General features: G+C 48.2%; 1 protein-coding gene and 1 non-coding gene across 4 annotated transcripts in view; both read right to left on the bottom strand.

Annotated features, from left to right (window-relative positions):
* The window catches only part of Heg1 (heart development protein with EGF like domains 1), a 79,835-nt gene that overhangs the window by 24,122 nt on the left and 36,278 nt on the right, over window positions 1-19,435 (bottom strand). For all 3 annotated transcript variants that reach the window (XM_015993390.3, XM_042259214.2, XM_006974542.4), the window contains exons 7-13: window positions 17,609-18,940; window positions 14,791-14,907; window positions 13,665-13,784; window positions 8,965-9,068; window positions 6,304-6,362; window positions 5,871-6,031; window positions 2,132-2,266 (exon numbers count right to left, since the gene is read on the bottom strand). In XM_015993390.3, coding sequence (XP_015848876.2) covers window positions 2,132-2,266; window positions 5,871-6,031; window positions 6,304-6,362; window positions 8,965-9,068; window positions 13,665-13,784; window positions 14,791-14,907; window positions 17,609-18,940 — 2,028 coding nt within the window. The remainder of the gene's footprint in view (window positions 1-2,131; window positions 2,267-5,870; window positions 6,032-6,303; window positions 6,363-8,964; window positions 9,069-13,664; window positions 13,785-14,790; window positions 14,908-17,608; window positions 18,941-19,435) is intronic.
* On the bottom strand, window positions 10,193-10,267 carry Trnaa-agc (transfer RNA alanine (anticodon AGC)). Its single transcript has one exon. It is a non-coding gene; the product is annotated as a tRNA-Ala (tRNA).

Below are 19,435 nucleotides of genomic sequence, written 5' to 3'. Positions count from 1 at the left end.
TAGTCATTACCGGGTAAACGTAGGTTGGTGGCACCTGCATCACTTAAAGCACACATACTGAAAAGGATAACCTGAAAAGGATCATGGTGACATATGCCTGGAATCTTTGGTAAGCCGAGACAGGAAGATCACGAGCTTGGGGACGGAGCTACCTATGTGCTGAGTTCCAGGTGAGCTCAGGCCACAACATGACACCATTTCTTATCTCTCCTCTCAAGTCTTCTCAGATCTGGCCAAATCTCAGTGTAAACAGAGGAGTGAGAAATGCGTTTTTTTTTTTTTTTCTAAATTGCTGTAATTCAAGCTATACATTGCCAGGTTTTTATATGATATACACACATGCCTCTGTCTCACACAGACATCACTAGACTGTCTTTGCCGTACTTTCAAAGCTACACGTAGAACTGAAGTAGACATCCTTCTTACAGAGGTTGTCCCAATGCAACCTCGGACCGAGGCTGCCTAAGAGATAGTTAGGACATTGCTGACTTGGAAGGAGAAAGAAGTGGCCCCAGCCAGTCAGGAGCAAGGGCAGCAGGCAGGGCGTAGCTCCTCTGCACACTCATGGTCCTGCTCACCTTTGTCACAGGCACCATAGCACACCGTATAATACCACAACACACACACACAGACTTCAGCGCCATCACAGTCCCCACGCAGCCGAGCTCCAGGCCCCATGTCTAAGAAGGGCAGGAAAGCCGATAAGAAGGAGTTAGGAGCTGGATGCAAAGCAACAGTCCTGCATGGCAATGAGAGGCTGGGGACCAGTCATGCCAGGCGTGAAGCCCCGCTCGGAAAGAGGGTGTTCTTCTAACCCTGTCACAGGCTGACATGGGACCTCAGAATAATTTTCTACCTAAGCCAAGATGAAAGTACTGCCTCAAATATGTTTCTATATTCCTTTGATGAGATGAGTCCTCTAAGGGGAAGTCCTGACTCAAGTGGCATGTCACCTTGCCCTTGTATGTGATTTTTCTCTAGGATCCCAGTACATCTGTCCCCAGCAAGCTGCTGATGGAGCAGGAAATCTGTGCCATCCGCATTGTAACTGGAGACGGTGCTCTGTGAAAAAGTAGCCTCTATACTGTCATCCTTGCTGGCCATCACAGACTGTAGCAGTCTTTGGAGCCAGGGAACACGGTACTCTGGATCTGAATAAAACTGACTTTAAGGCAAACTTTTTGGATCACGCTCACTGAATGTGGTCTTTGTCTCAAATGGAGTGAATGCCTTCGGCTTCTTCTAAAAGACTGGCAGAATGGGGCTGGAGAGATGGCTCAGAGGTTGAGAGCACTGCCTGCTCTTCCAGAGGTCCTGAGTTCAATTCCCAGCAACCACATGCTGGCTCACAATCATCTATAATGGGATCTGATGCCCTCTTCTGGCCTGCAGGCACACATGCAGAGCACTCATATATAAATCATAAATAAATAAACTTTAAAAAAAAAAAAGTTGACGGAATTAGATTTCTACTCTCCAACACACCAAGAAATCTTTAAAATGTTAACCCATCAAGTCAACAACAACCCAGATAAATACAAGAGCATGTCCCCCCACGGGTGACAGAGCACAGCTTTAGACACAGCTTCCTGTCATCCTCAGGGTAGCTAATGAAGTATCACCACTCATTTCAAAGAAGAGGAAACAGGCTCAGAGAAATGAAGTGCCTGCTTAATATGAAACCTAACTGGTGAGGCGGAGTGTGGCTCTGACCCGGTGTCCCGGTGTCCCGGGCATCAGTGAGTACACTCACTACTGAGCCACAGTGGCCCCTGAAAGACCCAGCTCTGTGCCTGTTATTTTCACCTTTAGTGATTAGCAGGTAACAGACAGAGCTTTGGGGATAAAGACAGTTTTTCTAACTTCTTCTAACTGGAAGGGAGAGGAAGGGGCCTTGTGATAGCTTCCATTCTCTTTCCTTTTGAATAGGCCTGGCGGGACCAGCCTGCACCAGGAGATACATGCAGGGAGATACCGTATCCATTCCTGCTGCGAGCCAAATAGAGAGAGCCCAAGGGCTGTTACCCTCAGTTTAGAAGTGTCACACCCAGCACAGAGACCGCCAGCAAGGCAGGCGCTGCACCTGCCTGTCCCAGGAAGGCATCTGGGGCTGCTGGGGACCCGTGGCTACCTCGGCAAGAGTGATCCATCTTGTTGAACTGAAAGTAGCCGGACTTGCACTGACACAGGGCGATGCCATCCAGGTCGGTGCAGACGGAGGTCTCTCTGTCGCACTCCGGGCTCTTCCGCTTGCACAAGCTGCCCGCTAGGATGGGAAAACAAGACAGTGAAACCAAACCAAACCTCTTCTCCACACCTTACGATGCACGCACTCGTCATTTCGAGAGGCCGAGAGTCTCCGTGGAGCCGTATGCCTCTCAGAGGCTCGGTACAGCCAGCCTCTGCCACTCATTTCCTTGGCACTGCTGGCAAATAAATATTCACAAGCATTCCCTATGGAGAAACCAAAGCGAAGAAGCGGAGGGCACTGCCCAGCCTACAAACACAGCCTCGGTGTGGTGTATTCTGTACCTGCTCCTACACCCAATCCTTTAACGTGAAGGTACAGAATACACCACAAACCCAGAAAATGTGACCATGTTCTTAGGGAAGTTGAGAGCTTGGACCCAAACCAACCAGTTCTGGCCAGACCCTTCTCAAGTGGAAGCATGTCGGGGCTCCGTGTGTCCTCAGGGGCCCAGGACCACTCCTTGAGTTAGGGCCTTTGCCCCCCAACGCCTTTTTTTCGGGTTTATCACAGGGCCAGGTTTGAATGGTAATCCGATTCCCCGGGGCTGGCAGGAAGCTGTTTGTCTGGCTGTCTTCCCACTACAGTGGGGATTTCTCGAGGTTCATTCAGCACTGGGTCTGCAGCACAGAAAGACCAGCCAGTGAGCATGTGCTGGGGCGGGGGTGGGGTCAGATGTCCTACCCATCAGGCACCACACCATCACGGGAAGAAACAGAAGCAGGCGAGGAAGGAGGCCAGCTTTAAGGCCGCTTCCGTGCTCATTTGTGGGCTTTATTCACCTCACGGACGATGAAGAATCAGTTCGTTAGTATCAAAAAGTATCCACTGCTGGGCACATAAGTCCTTTATGAGGTTTTACGCAGCAAACACAAGTTTACCACCCAAGGTAAGCAAAGAGGCACATGTAAATGGGTGCACAGAGAGAGCAGAGCTATGAAACCAACTCGATAGTGACCAATAACTTATCTATACATGTACAAGGTAAATAAGACACATGTGTGCTGTTGCTGTTGGGGGTCAACAGCAAGTTCAACATGGGAAGACAACTTCAATTAGACGGGCAGCGTGTGCATTGTACGATCAAGAGGAGGCGTCAATTTTGTAGGCATAGTCTCCCTCCCTTCGTTTATCTCAAAGACCCCCACGCTCTTCAGAAGGTTCCTGTTATTAACACTGCAAAATTAACCCTTGCCTGGGCAAGTTCTGGTGATGGGAGCTGATGCCAGCGCTTCACAGCCCTGGTGGAATTCCCAGCATCCACCCCTTTTGAGAGTCCTGAGAACCGGGGCCGGGAGACTGCCTGGTCCCAGCGGGGTGAGTTAGGGTACAGCTTCAGTTCTCCGTGCTGAACTTCCTGCCTTTATCAGTGGAAGCTGACGTGTTAGATCTGGGTTCCTTTGTTTATTGTAAAAAGTTTGTATTTAAGAGGAAACTTTTAAACGGAAAAAAAAAAATCTCTCCAGGCAAACTGCAAGCCGGCACCAGGGAAGACCTCAGCCTCCACAACTTCTCATCTGACTTCTTTGAAGGCTCTGCCAGTCAGCTAATTAGCAGCGAGCAGCACCTCCAGGATAAAGCGTTGTCCAGGCCATCCTAGCCTGGGAACTGCCCGGTCTGATTAGGTATTTTCTGGAAGTCAACGTTAAGTTTTCCTTCCATCCCCTCCACTGATCTGGGCTGCTAGCAAAAAAATATCCCTTGCCATGCCAAAGCGACCATTTCCTGCCCAGCATTAGATTCCTGTTTCAACAGGGAGGGCAGGTCCTAGCCCTGCAACGAGGAGCTCTTTTCCTCAGCCTTCTCAAAGGACATTTTCACAAAGCCACCCAACAGGACCTTGCAGAGCCTTACTTAAATCGATCCCTGGTTATGTGAGTCTTCAGCGTTCACAATTCTCATGGTCTTTCCCGGGCATAGCATCCATCCAAACAGACAATGGGCGCCCACATGCGTCTAAGGCTAAGGCATTCCACAGGGGATTTCCACAGTCCCTGAACCTCGGGAGACCGTGAGAACTTAAGTGCTTTGAAAGGAGGAAGGTGGACATTCAGTGGACTGAAGGGAGAAAACCATGCTTGCCAGTGGCAATGTCCAGAGCAGCCAGATGCTGGAAATCCAGGTGTGTAGCACCCGCTGGTCTAGCCTACCTCTCTAGTCCCAGAAAAATTACCAAGAGACAGGGCTGGACCTGCCTTGACCAAACCTAGAAAAGGTCTGGAGGAAAAGCAGGGATGTGAGTTGGCTAATGTGCCTGGCTGTCTTTATTCTCAAGAGATTGGGAAGGAGCAGTGGGAACGGTCTCAGGGTGACCACACGGGGGCAGTGCAAACAAGGCAGCGGCGTGAGCACAGCCAGAACAGGCTCTCGCAAAGCCTCCTCATCCGGCCACTTGACCCGCAAAGCACAGATGCATGTGCTGGCACAAGAAAAGCACCCTGGCTCAACACTGACCACACAACGGGCAGCCCAGAAACGGTTAGCAAACTGAAGGGGACCTACCTGACTGGGAGAAAAAAAAATTGGTACCCTTGAGTCCTTGGCAAGAGAAACAAAACCCTAAAACCAGAGAGCCTCAAAGTTTCCAGCCCATTATAACAGGGCATGAACTCTGAAACAGAACACTCCGACTCTACTACGTTTAGTCCATCCCCCCTGCCCCCCCAATCACTAAGCAGCCAACCCCCAAGAGCTTAACTGACAATGAAAAGTTAAGTGCCAGCTCCCAAGCTCTGCAGCGCACTTGCTCATGCAAAGAAAGGCCCTGGACCAGCAGTTTCAAAACCCTGACCTACTGGGAATATCCTAGACCAACCACCGGATATGGCACCAAAACCTGATACCTTCAATTTATGTCTAACATCTGGATGCCAGATGGGGAGGCTTAGCCTAGGCTCTCTTTCCTTTGCCAGCCCTCAGCCAATGGTACAACAAACTAACGAGAGTCCACTTTGATCACTTACAATGCGCCAACAGGGACTAGCTCTCTTTGCCTAGAGGCATTTTGTGATTCCAGCCAGTTTTCCTCTCCCAGATGTAAAACCATCCCCATGAGATGCAAGTGTGCCTCCAAGATTTGTCTCTGATCACCTTCGTCGTTGGCCTTACCCGAAGACAGGGCAAGAGCTCCGACAAAATAGACAAGAACCAGGGAAGGGAGAGCCTCATCACAGCATTCCTGGGAGCATCCTGCTGTGCGTTCTCCCGATCATATGTTTTTACGATAGGAAACAAACAAAAGACAGGTAATACGGCACATGGGTCTCTGTTTTTTTCTTAGTAATCACCATATGAAGTTTGCTGGATCATTGACAAGTCTACACACTCTGTACGTCACTTTCTGTCTCCCTAGGAAACAGGAGTTATATCTTTTGGTTTCATCAGTTCCTGTAGCATCTTCTTCACTCCGGCACTGTAGAGAAGAAACAGAAGGAACCGGACGCCAAGCACTAGATGCCCAAAGGCCATGTGCAGACAGAACAGTGTGCATCTGAGTGTCACGAAGGCCTGTGCTTCAGACATTCTAAAGGTAGGCTCTGCGAAGGAGCTTCCCTGAGCCTGAGCCCTGGCCACCTCCCATTTCTCTCCGGTCTATGTGAGTCCTAGAGGAATCCCTCCTTACCTCTAAAGATCCGCCTCTGAGACCCCAAGAGCTGGCAAACTTCAGCAGAGGACCTGCAGGAGTTGACATATTTCTGGATCCCGTCAGCCAGGTCAAAGAGTGTCACATTGGAGGCCAGGGCAAAAGTGGATTGTAGTGAGATCACCTCTGTACTGGGCTCTCTGTAGGCAAAGGTAGTAAAACCTTAACTGACCCAAAGTGACATGTGGGTCCCAGCCAGTTTGCAAAATAAATGTTACTGCCATTTTTCAGTGAAAGGATAGGACAGCATGAAGGTCCAGTGACCTTCCCTTGGGTTACCCAGTGGATTAGTCATAAAACAGAGACTGGCTTTATTTTGATCACCCATGTGGTAACAGGATCCCCCCTTCCCCTTCCCCCCAGCCTCCATTCCATAGCCCGGTTCACAAGCAATAGAAATTCCGTTTCTTACCTGGACACAGCAACTGTAGATCGGATATAACCAGGCAACGATGAAAAACACAAGTTTAACTGAAACGAAGAACAGGGCCGTCAGACAGACATCCCTGAACCCAGAAGCAATTTCCGATTTTCAGAATACAATAGGTGGTTTCTAGCCATCAGGTTATCAGCAGGGCAGCTTTACCCAAAGCAGTGTGTGTGGCCTTGTGTTCCCCTCCTGAATATCTTTCTGTTGTTCCCCGAGAACAGAGGGAACAGGGCAGACAGTGGGGGGAAGCTTGGCAGGAAAAGGTGTTCAGAGCAGCACCCTCAGAAAAAAAAAAACATCTTCAAAGGAGAGGAGCCCTTCTAAGATCCAGGGTTTCAAAAAAAACCAGGTAACTGTTTATTTGGACTCTGCATAGTGAACAAACACGCTCAAAAGGCTCAGCTCCTCTCGGCTCCCCAGGTCTGATGGGCCCCCCAGGCTCCTCATAATCTACAATGAGTTGACCTAACTCAAAGACAGGTTTTCCTCAGAAAGGCTCTCTGTGGGAAATTAGATGGCGTGGGTCAAGAGCTCTTTTGTTGAGAATAAATGAAGAGCTGTGTGTTTGCCTTGTGCCCCAGAGAGAGCAGAAAGACTCGCAGCCACAGAAAGCATTGTGCCTGCCTCCTCAGCAGCCCTCCGCAGCCAAGCTGGAAATCCTTTTTATGGAGCAGAGAGTCTCGATATCTCATCCCAGGCAGACCCACCAGTCTTCTAAGTCAGTGTTCAGAGCCCTCTGACTTGGGAAGATGGGGTCAAGCACAGAATGTTATCGAATGGGTGACAGGTCTGTAAGTCATTACATTCTAGTCTAAGAGCAATGGTTTATTATTGGTGCTTTATTATTAACTTTTTAATCCAGGTATGAACAGGATGCTGTCTTGGGAAAGTCCATGCTAGTGGCTTCTCCGATGGCTGCTTAACTCTTCATGTTAGTTGGGGTCAGGTGTGTCGTGGTTCAGTGTGTTATATGATGATATTGGGCCAAACAAACAAGAAATACTTAGTTGCTTGGTACAGTGTTCCATGAAGGACTGCTCTTTTGCACATGGCTCTAACCCCTGCACTGTTAGAGGAAAAGATCTACCTACAGAACAACCAGGAGGGGGCAACGGTACATCGGTGAGTCTGCTTTTGGCTAGAGCGGTCATGCCTCTGCCCTTGCAAGGCCGTTTCTAAGCCGCACCGTGTCCTTCTTGACAATAATGATTTTACTGAGCTGGGACTCCTGGGCCAGGCCGGAGTATCTGGCCTAGTCCCTATCACTAGCCATCTGATCGCACTAACAGTGTGAACAATAGAAGGAACTCTGGGTCATTCGGCATTGGCTCAGCCTCTAGAGGGTCTAGGACTGAAGTCAGCCACATGGGCAGCCAACCACGTCTATAGGGCAAAGTCCAAATAAATGCCTCGGACACCGAGGCTCAGGAGCATTGTGGCGGGCAGTACTCATATAGTCTCACACTGTTGGCAAGAGGTACCAACAATGTCAATAACACCCCAGGGCCAGAGCAACTAGAAGCTTTGCATTTGGAACCCCTAGACTCTGCCCCGGGCATTTCTTCCCTTAGCTAAGTTTAACTGAAAACCTTCAGTGCAGTGAAGCATATATATGAAGATACTGGCCTCCAATGAGTTCTGTGAGTCCTAAAAACTACTGAAATTTAGAGTGCACTGAGAAACCCCCAAACTTGTAGTTAGTGTGAGCAACACAGGTGACCTAGGGGGACTGCTTTCAGCTCGGCTTCCACTTAGTGTGGATTCAGACAACGCCATCAACGTCCAGAGCCTCCCAGTCTTCCATCTGAAAATGTGTCACCTGCCCTCTTCCAGGACTGAGCATCTGGCACATAGTCCCTGTCACAGATTAAATGCTCGGTAGACACAGAAGTGGAATTAAAATACAAATAAAACCCGCAGTCCTAAAAGAACATCTAATTCCTGGCTAACATATGAACTCCAATTTAATGTAATGGCAAATCCAATTGCATTTCATTTCATCTCTGATTTAGTACAATGGCAAACTTCGGTTCTCAAAACACCAAGGCTTTGGCTTGGGCAGCAGCCGAGGACAGAACACATTGTCTGAGTTTCGTTTTGATTTCTTTTTCTCCAGTTTTCTTTTCAGACAGAAAGGCAAAGTAGGAAGGAGCAGCATCTAAGGCCCCTAGATAACATATACTGTGAGCTCACGAGGCCAGCTAATTGGAATAGCATCAGGCCGCTGGCGTCCTTCAAGGAGAAAAAGCGGCCTTTCTGAGCTCTCAAAACACAAGGTAGTCACATCGGTGTCCACAGCAGTTGGGGCATGAAGGTTTTCTGGTCCTTCCTCTTCCCCCGAAGCCCACACTGGTGCAGGGCATCCCTGTGTTATCTATGTGTCTGCACATGAAAAAGAACCAGCCTAGCAGATAGGAACCGCGCATGAACCTGTATCCAGAGCAGCATTGGTCCTGGACTCCGCGGGTCCCAACACCTTTCTCCTATTTCCGGGACACTTTTTGCCTCACCTTACACTTTCCCCTCTAAGGACAAAAGCAAGTCTGGGGGGCACAGATGACCCTGAGTAACGTCCAATTCTGAGTGAAATCCGGCCTAGGACGGACGAAAGACGGGCATGAGGAGGCCTTTCAGGAGACTTACCGTGTGAGCGATCTCGTTCTCAACCTCGTGAGTGCTGGAATGGTTGTCCACGGTCGTATTGAGAAAAGTCTTCTTTAATTTAAACTCAGTCACGAAGGTTCTAACTGCAAAGGAAGAGGTTGCCTGTTGAACCATACAACAGAGAGACCAGCGCAAGGCTATGTATTCGTAAACCTCTGGGACGACCAGCTTCACTCCCCGCCAGGACAATCTGTGTGCTCTTCTTGAGGGTGAAGACCACACCTTCCTCTTCGAGAAGGTAGCCAAGGGCTGACAAAGAAGCAGGGCAAACATGTGGAGTAGGTGTAGGCTCCAAGGTGCTCAAGATTCCACCGTTCTCAGCCACACAATGAAAACAACCCTCATTAGAAACATGGCTGGGCCCAGAAATGGGGAAAGCACCCCCATTTTTAAAGCCTATTTCACTCATAAAATGAAATCCTAGTTAACACCAATTTGTGCTGATTGGCACTAAGGGAAATGAGACTTGAAAATGGGCAGACAACCAAAAATCAGCACAGCCTGTTTTTTTTTTTAAAGCTGGCTCTTATCTTTCATTATATTAAATTCATATATCTTTCCCTCTGGATGGAAAAAAAAAAAATAACCCGAAACACAGAGGCCTATGAGGCCTTTCTAGCCTGGAAACCTTGCATGCTGAATTAAGAGGGAGGCCAGCAAATGAGCCAGGGAAAACATCTAACATCTTAGAGTTAACTGTCTAAGGCCCCTAATCCTTATTTAACATCCTTTCGCTTGCTCTCCAGTTCAGTGAAGCCAGCTGCTTAGGACTCTTTCTGAACAGCAGGCCGCTCTTTGAAAACACTCTGGGCCAAGCGAAGGCATTTCAGCACACTCTAATTTGCATGTTCCTGTGACGTGTACGAACAATGGAGCCAAGTGGCTTGCAAAGGGAAAGATGGCTGTCCACACAACTGAAGTGCGTCCCTCCCATCTGTGCAGCCTGTGGGACACTCTGCACACAAGCTTCCAGGACAGTCGCCTGACCCGGTCATCCTCATGTCTCACACGCCCAAGCTCAAATCCAGACTCTCCCTACAGAAAAGTGCACAGGGAAAGGGTTGGGCACACAGAAGTTTTCTGGATGTGCCTTCTGTTTTTAGCCTGAGAAATAGAGCCTGCCTTCTCCCAAGCCCTGTCCTCTTTCCTAGAAGGGCTTGGCTGAGGCATTTATTTATTTATTTATCTATTTATTTATTTATTTATTTATTGGAGCTGAGGATCGAACCCAGGGCCTTGTGCTTGCTAGGCAAGCGCTCTACCACTGAGCTAAATCCCCAACCCACATTTATTTATTTATTTATTTATTTTTTATTTATTTATGTATGTATGTATGTATGTATGTATGTATGTATGTATGTATGTTTTTTGAGACAGGGTTTCTCTGTGGAGGCCTGGCTGTCCTGGAACTCACTCTGTGTAGACAGGCTAGTCTCAAACTCACAGAGATCTGCCTGCTTCTGCCTTCCAAGCGCTGGGATTAAAGGTGTGAGCCTCACCGCCCAGCTGCCGAAGGCATTTATACCTCTGTGGAGAGGACGCTATGCTTGGCTTTAAGTTGCTGGTTATTGTAAAAACCGTGACTTTCAGCCTACACTTTGCCTGGGTAACTCCATTTTACAAGCTGCATTTGACTCCACTTCATGTTGTGAACAAAGACACTCCCTCCTGCCCAGAACCACCCACGGGGCACAGACTGATAAATATCTTGCAAGAATATATCAAATTAAATTGGGTTTCTGTATGAGTATACAGCTTACTAAAACTTATTGGAAAGCAAGGCCCTAAAGCTTATGAAACACGCCAAGGAAGTTTGCAACACTCTTTTCTGCACCCCATAAAGAGGTGAAACTTGACATGCTATGGCATTGCCCCCAGCAACCTGGCATCTGACCACCCAGAATGCACAGGGACGGCCTGACTCTCCATAGGGCTTCAGCTCGGCTCAGTCTCCACTGTTGACATGGTATTCCCTGTCCCTCTGTCCATCTGGACCCAGTCCTGCACAGGACCTCATGCCTATGACCTCCACGGGCCTGTGCTTCACCTCCACAGTCCTGCTCCTCTAGAACTCATCTGCCCCAGCTGAAGCCTGAGCCCAGCAGCGGCCCAGTGCGCTCCTCAGCAACTCTCCAACTGGATTCCTGATGTAAAAACTAAAGTTCTCTTCTCATTGGCCTCAGCTGTCTGCCACCTTAACCCTTTCACGGCCATTCTATAACCTACACACACACACACACACACACACACACACACACACACACACACACACACACACTGTGATGTGTAATGTCATTAATCTCAGAGTTAATATTAGTAATTCAATTTGGAATAGAAGAACCTACGCTTGCCAACGGCCAGCTATCAAGGGAAATCAGAATAACTTGGCAAATTATAGCAAATGAAATTGAAGTAGCCTGTGAATTCATTGTTCCTCAATAAATTCTGACATTGTGGAAAGACACAGATGTGTCCGTGTTTCTAATATAGTTAGCGTACTCAAGACAACTTCCACGGCTGCAGTTACATCATCTAGCTTTAAGACAGGCATTGGAAAAAATTACTACATTTATTTACTTTGTGTGTGCTTTGGGCATGCGTGCGTGCATGTGTGTGCGTGTGCCAAAGTACCCGTGTGAAAGTCAGAGAACAGCGTGCATGAACTGGTTCTCTCTTTCTCCCATGTGAATCCCAGGAATCGAATTCAGATGGTCAAACTTGGCAGCAAGTGCCTGTACCTGTTGAACCCTCTCACTGGCCCACGACAGATTTGTATCTCAATTTAACTGCTTATAACAACTACTCTGCATTGAGAGCAGTCGGCTTTCATAGCATCCAGTCTGGTGGATGCTGCCTCCCAGCTGGACCACTCTTTACCACACTCAGAGCTTGCTCAAACAGGTCATTTCATTCGACATTCCCAAAACCTTGAGTGAGAGGTGGAGCAGACTGCAATCTAATTTTACAGATGAGGAAATAAGAGGTTCTGGCTATGTGTTGCAGGTGGTAGCTGGGAGCCTGAAGCCGGGCACTTGAAACCTGGCAGGTGTACTTTCCACAGGGCTTCAAAACACAAAATAAAATGAAAGTATCCCCATCTCCATCCTTTGACTGCACACTCTCCTCTAGCTCCCTACAGGGTGGGGCTACATGAACCAGGCTACCCAAATGCATATCAACTATTACAATAAGAACAATTCTTGACTTGGACTCATGTCTGTATCTGTAGATTTCTTTTCTTTCTGAAATAACGCTCAATTCCTGTATTTCAAACAATTTTCAAAATTTTTATTTTAGGAAAGTGTCAGCCTTATGAAGCCCTTTCTGCCTCTGGGTAATAGGAATTCATGCAGGCAACACTTGCAGAAGACACAGGTATCCATTCTCTAAAAACATTGACTGAGCATTCATGTATGAAGTGCCACACTGGGCAGCCAAAGCTGACTCAAAGGCAGACCATTTCACCTAGTTTCTTTCCACAGCTTTGAAACTGTATTTCTCATTCGAATTTCTCCAGCAAGCAAGGTATTAGTTCAGCAACCTAACAAGGGTCACACCCTGTGTGCAAGAATGTTCTTATAGCGAACACACTCTTGTATAACAGAAAGAACTGCAGCCTGAGAACTGGGACTCATCCCCGGTGACCCAAGCTTGGCTGCGGAGCCTCTCTTGAGAACCTTAGTTCTCACTGGGTTTGTTGATATGTTTTTTTTTTTTTTTAACCTGTAAGATGAAGAATGAATTTAAAACCAATAAGCTCCATGGACCTGTGCTGTGGGACAGTCTGTATATCAAATTGCTCTGATTGGTCAATAAATAAAACACTGGTTGTCCAGTGGCCAGGCAGGAAGTAGGTGGGACAACGAGAGAGGAGAATTCTGGGAAGTGGAAGGCTGATGCAGAGAGACACTGCAGCCGCCGCCATGACCAGCAGCATGTGAAGACGCCGGTAAGCCACCAGCCACGTGGCAAGGTATAGATTTATGGAAATGGATTAATTTAAGCTATAAGAACAGTTAGCAAGAAGCCTGCCACGGCCATACAGTTTGTATGCAATATAAGTCTCTGTGTTTACTTGGTTGGGTCTGAGCGGCTGTGGGACTGGCGGGTGACAAAGATTTGTCCTGACTGTGGGCACGACAGGAAAACTCTAGCTACAGACCTGCCAAATGAGGAACAAAATAAGGCCAATATGGCGGACCGATTCCAGCAGCAGCTGTGTCAAAATGTATGTCTGTGCCTAACAACCTGAGGACCACTTTTAAAAACAAGAAGAATGTGTGCACACAGAGGGCAATCAGAACTTTACTCTGTGCTCACTCTAAAATTGCAAAAACAAAACAAAACAACTATGTACTCGGAATATCCTCCGGGTCTTTTTATTTCCTTAACTGCAGGGTAAAATGGTTGAGCAAGTAATGTTATACACACATGAGCCTGTTACACAGGCATTAAGATAGTTGTGCTTTTTAGTAACCTGCATATACTTACGGATGTATCTTGAATTTAATTTGTAAAAATAGAACGTACATCAACAAACTCTGAAGAAAAGTATTAGAATAACAGGCACTGTGCTTCACTTCCTTCTATATTTCTGCATTTTATATCTTGGGAAAAAAAACATTGGCTGTGATTAGGAAGAAAAACAGGAAGTGCCAAGATAGAGTTCACTCTCTTACCCAGATTGCATATTCCTTTCTCCAACTGATACCCGACTGGGCATCTGCAGCTGAAGGATCCCTGAGTATTGCTGCAGGTGGCTAGGGGTGGGCAGGGGCTGGAGAGGCACTCATTCACATCTGCGGAGGACAAAGAAGGAGAGCATGTTGATGGGCGGCAGACAAAGAGTTATAATCCGGTGCCTACTGAGAACCAAGTGGCACTCTGTGGCGTGTGGGGCAAAAGAAGAGCAGGAAACCACCCTGTCCTCCAGGGGACGACTACCGGTCAGGGCAGAGGCAGCCATATGAAGAATTAACTAGAATATGAGACAGGGTTTGGATGTACAGAGCTGAACATAGATCTAGTTTATTGTTTGTTGTTGGTTTTGTTGTTGTTGTTTTGAGACAGGGTCTCATCCTCTTATGCCTGACTGGCCGGGAACTCACCATGTAGACCAAGATGGCCTTGAACTCACAGAGATCCCACTATTTCTGGTGCCTGGGTGCTGGGATTAAAGACACACGCAGCAGAAATAGTAGGCTTTGATGCAGGGGAGAATTCAAGACTGCTTTAAATACTATTTGAATATAAATAAGACTAACGGGACTTCAACAAGCAGATTTTGGGAGTAGGCTAGGGTTCCAAGCTGAGGGACCAGCAGAGTAGATGCCCAAGGCAGGGAAGGGTAGGTGTCTTTAGGGAGCTTCAGATGGTCGGGTGTTGCAGGGGCGTAGAGAAGCTACGGAATAGAACCAGGTCAAGAGTTTGTTTGTATCATGCTGTGGTCCTTCATATTATCATATACAACACACAAGCATGCTAACACTCAAGCAAGGAGGCTATTAAACTAAAAATCTTACCTGAGTACACTCTAGAAGAAAAAAGGCTCTTTAAAAAAATTGTTGTTTTCAATTATGTATATGTATGTGAACACATGAGTGCAGGTGCCCCCAGAAGCCGGAGGTATCTAATTCCTTTGGAGCTAAAATTACAGGCAGTTTTGAACTGCCTGATATGGATGATAGGACCCAAACTTCGGTCCTCAGTGAGCACAGTACTCGCTGTCCACCCTGGAAAAAGGATCTTACTGAATAGCCCGACAACCCACGGTAACATCATAATAAATGTCCCTGTCTCTCTTACCCACACTGCAGTTGTCCCCTTGCCAGGCAGGTGGGCACACACATCGATACCCACGACCGGTGAGGTCCACGAGACATTCGCCATCATGAAGACAGGGGTTCACGGTACAGCTGTTGACTGAACACATCGCAGGAATAACACAGACATGTCAGAGCGGCCCCGGTAAACATCTCGTTCTCACAGCTAATGTTTGCTTCCTGCCTATGTTCGTTTGCTTGCCCTGAAAAATCACACCACTAAAATAGAACAGAGTCCCAAGAGGTTTGAAGACAGAGGTGATGAAGCCGGGCACTGATACTAGTGTGTGTTCATGTTAAGTGTTAGATAATTAGATCCCCAAATTCAAAGAAGCACATTCAATGCTTCCTGCAAGCCAGTCAGTGCAGGACTGATAATTCTATGGCCTTTGTGATACTAGACTACTTAAAATGTCTACTTAAAACACATTTTAAGGTGGAAAGAATCCCTGCTCAATTTATCCTGCCTGCTCCAAGATTTACTCTGTGTTTACACAAATACATACTCACGGCTTACTTCTTCTCTTGGATTTTGTCAAAACTATAGAAACCTTTATCTGGAAATCTTGAAACATATATACTTGTAGTTGCTATGCTTTTTGTTGTTTGTTTTATTTTGAGATGGTCTCATGTAGCCCAGGCTGACCTCAAATTAATTATAAAGCTCAGGCTGGCATTGAACCCCTGGCCCACCTAACTTGGTACCCTCCCAAGCGCTGGGATTATACACATTCACCACCATGTTCAGCTTCCAGATGTCTTGAAATTGAACCTGGCCTCCTCCACAGATTGTACACCATCTGGAAAATTATCAGTTAAACATTGCCCAAGCCTCTTCTTTTTTCTTTACTGTCTGAGGCGGGGTCTCATGGAGTTCGTGCTGGTCTCAAACTCCTAGGTAGACTGGGACGACAGTGAACTTCTGATCCTCCTGTCTCTGCCTTCCAAGTGCTAGGGTCACAGGTGTCCCATCAGCCCTTCCTTTCCATATACAAAAACAGGCCCCATCTGAAGTCATGGGGGCCTCTGTGGTTAAACTCTACTGTCGCCTTGGCCTCTTATTCATTCCCTGCCCCATGATGCCCACACCCTGTTTTCTTCTATGTCATTAAAAGGGCCGTGCTCCAGCTGTGAAATGCCTGGGGGTTTTGAAACACTCTTAGAAAAGCCCAAAGCCTACAAAACGGCATCATCATTTGCAGGGAGGAAATCCTTGGGGAACAAGGGAAAGAAAACAGAAGTCGGACCTTCAAAGAGTAAGCTGAAACAAATGGGCTGCTCTAGACAGGGCAGTCCTCTTCTTCACAGCTATGGCTGAAATTTGCTTTTCTGAAATTATGTGTATGTGGGGGATGGGCAGGAGCACGTGGGCGCACTGCTTCTGGAGGCCAGGGGAAGGTATTGCATCCCCTGGTGTTGGAATCATACAAGTGGTTGTGAGTTGCTTGGTGTGGGTACTGGGAATAAGAACACCATGCCCTCTATAATCAGACAATGGGTCATTTCTCCAGCCCCACACTTTGTCACCCAGCATCACCTATGTGAGCAGAGCCTCTATCTATATGATTAAATGTGGTGCCCATTACATAATCCTGTAGTTTCCAGTGACTGTATTGCAGACACCCACCCACAGGAACTGTAGCAACTAAACCCTTGCCTTCAGGGAGTCTGGTGAACCTGGGATTGAACGTATTGGCCAGTGGAAATGAAGATGTTTTTTCTGGAGAAGTGATTCATCTTTCACTTCTTGGACATACTCGGATGGCTGAGAAGGGGGCACCGTTGACTAGCAGTGGGGATGGCTTCTGACCCTGCACCCCAGGTTCGTCTTCACTGACTCCCGGAGACTGTACCACTAACTGAGCTCTCTGCTGTAGCCGCCCCATAGCAGTTCCTCCTCTCCCTCTTACTTAAGATGGCGTCCATCTTGCCATCTTCAACGGTGGTTCTCCCTCACCGAGTCTGGGTCAACTACAAGTGCCCTGTGAACACCACTTCCTGCCTCTACCTCTCTTTGCCCCGGGTTAGCTTTCTTTTCCTTATACCGGCACCTTCAACGCGGCTGTGCAGATAATCTTATGGACAAGGTAAAGAAACACTGGGGAGAGGTTTGCTGAACATCCTTTTGTTTTTACACATCCTCTGGTTACCAACTAACATCAAGGGGACAAAGAACTCTGGGCTTCCCTGGATGGAGAGAAGCCTTTGACCCTGAAAGACCCTGAGCTGACTGGCTTGGAAGCTCTGGACTGTCTCTGAAGAGCAGGCATTCAATTCAGCTCTACCTCTAACGGACCACCTAGAGAGCTTCTTTGTTCTTGGGTGGTGCTGGAGAACTTGCTGGAGACTGTGCACACGCTAGGCGAGTGCTCTACCCCCATTCCACATCCTAGTCCCGCTAACACTGCCTCTTCAATCTCTCCACTGTCCAAACCCACATCTATGCCTGGCTCTGACCTCAGATGAGTTAAAGATACGCTTAAAAAGCTTGGACAATAACAGAGCATGAAAGGCAACGGTTATAGCCTCTATGCACGTCACACAGGGCCCAAGTGTCCTCTCTCCTCTTTCTTCAGAAAGAATCATGGAAATTGGAGAGGGGGGGATACTAGGAGAAAATTAGGCCCACACTGCCCATACTTCATGCTTCGTATTTCAATAAGAGTCGTTCTCGGTTGTAGGACAGACATTGTTTCAAACACTAGCCACGTCTGCACGTTCACACAGACCCCCAGCCCTTGGCAGCTCTAGTGCTGGTCAGGGCCTGACGGTCAGTGTGTGTGTTTGTAAGATGCTTTTACCTGGGGCTGGAGGCGACAGAGCTGTTGGTGACTGTGCGGGGCTCTGAGCAGCCAAGGTGGTATATTCGGAAGTCAACATTGTGGCTGTAGAAACATCTGTAGCTTGAGGTGAAGATGTTCTGAGAAAAGGTGAAACTGGGCTGGCCTCTTCTGCCTGGCCCAGCTCTGTGGTCACTTCTGCCGATGTGGGAGTAGTGGTCAGTGGGGTAGAGTGAGTGGTAGGATCCATATGCACCCGGGTCCCTTCTGTGGTGACGGCCTGTTCTGTTGAGGTTTGCAGCACTAGAATTTCAGGGTTGGTTGGCAGGTGCTGTTCCTCAGGGGTAGTGGGCACAATGACAGCCCCTGGGGTCAAAGCTTCTGTACTTGACAGGGTGCTGGGACTGGTCACAGGAGAGCGAGTCGTCTGGGAAATGGGAGACGTCGAAGCTGGAGACATCTGGGCTAAGCTGGTGCTTGTGGCTGGTAGGGCTGGCTCTGTGGAGAACCCCATTAAGGCTGGGGACCAAGGGGTCCCTGGAGGAAGGCTCATCGTTACTGGTTTGGTAGAGTCCGTGGGCAGAGACGCCAGGCTTGGTGACTTTGCTTCCGTGACGGTTTTGTCTTGCTGTGGGGTGCTCTGGTTCTTGGGGTCTGCTGTCTGGTTACTGGGGAACACCACTACAGGGGATACCACTGTTGACATCTGGACTGAAGTTACACGTGGCTCCCTTGCCCTGTGTGGGATCAGGGGAGAAGATGAATGTGGGACGGTCGTTTGCGGGACAGAGTGCGGGGCAAAGGTTGACACCACGAAGGAGATGGGTGAAGGTGACGGGGAGGATGCTGAAGGTGTGGCTGGCTCAGAGGTAGACTTCAGCTGCTGTGTGGGAGACCCGGTTGATGGTAAGGCTGACGGAAACTGGTGGGGTTGTAACACTGAGGGGAGCGGAGAAGGGGCCGCCTCAGAGGGGTCCTCAACAGACTGAGTGCTGGCATCAAGACCCAAGGTGTCTGGCACATTAACGGTGGATGTATGGGATGGAAGGTGGGATGTATGCAGATCCAGTGACTCGGTGGAAGACTGAGCAGGTTCGCCATCATAGGAGGACACGTTACTTCTTTTAGTCTGAGCCTGAGAAGAAGAAAAGTCCAAGCGTGGAGGGTCTGAGATCCTAATATAAGAGGTTGAGCTCTCGCCAGAGTCTGAGGAGGAAGAGTTTTCTGTGATGGACAGTAATGTCCGTTCTCCTTTGGTGAAAGTAGACGAAACATAGGCGTGGTCTGTGTGGTCACCGGATGTCCTCTGTTCCGAGTCTGAGCCGGGCTCTTGACCGTCGTTCAGTCCAGTGACTACGAAGAGAAAAGACAAAGTTGGTCAAGTAAACAAGACGTCTTTGCGACAAGCGCTGGAAAACGTTCTTCGCGTCCTATCCACGAACTTAAGTGCGGGAGACACTGCCTCCGAGAGGTGATTCCTCTTGGTACGCATTCTCAGTCAAGACGATGCTGGAGGCTAAACCAGCCAGGGTCGGCTCAGCGCAGATCCCTCCCGTGAGGACCAGCGCTAGTGACATACATGGGAATAAAGGCGAAGTGCAGAGCCTAAAAATAGGGACTGTTTCCAAAGCCCCTCTTCACGTCATGTTTCAATAAAAGTAAATTGCCATGGAAAGGCGCCCAAGATCCCAAACAGTTATTGCCATTATCAAATGGAAAAAGGAAAAGGCTCCCAACTTTCCACTCTGTGTAATGAGGTATTTCTTCCCGGGAGATGGCCTTCTCCGCAGTGACTGCTCTCTCCTCTATTTTAAACCTGTCACCCCATCTACCTCAAGCAAGCACTAG

Source organism: Peromyscus maniculatus, chromosome 12 (assembly GCF_049852395.1).
Source record: "Peromyscus maniculatus bairdii isolate BWxNUB_F1_BW_parent chromosome 12, HU_Pman_BW_mat_3.1, whole genome shotgun sequence".
Lineage (NCBI taxonomy): Eukaryota > Metazoa > Chordata > Mammalia > Rodentia > Cricetidae > Peromyscus > Peromyscus maniculatus.
Note: the sequence above shows the minus strand (reverse complement) of the source record. Positions and strands in the feature narration are given on the sequence as shown.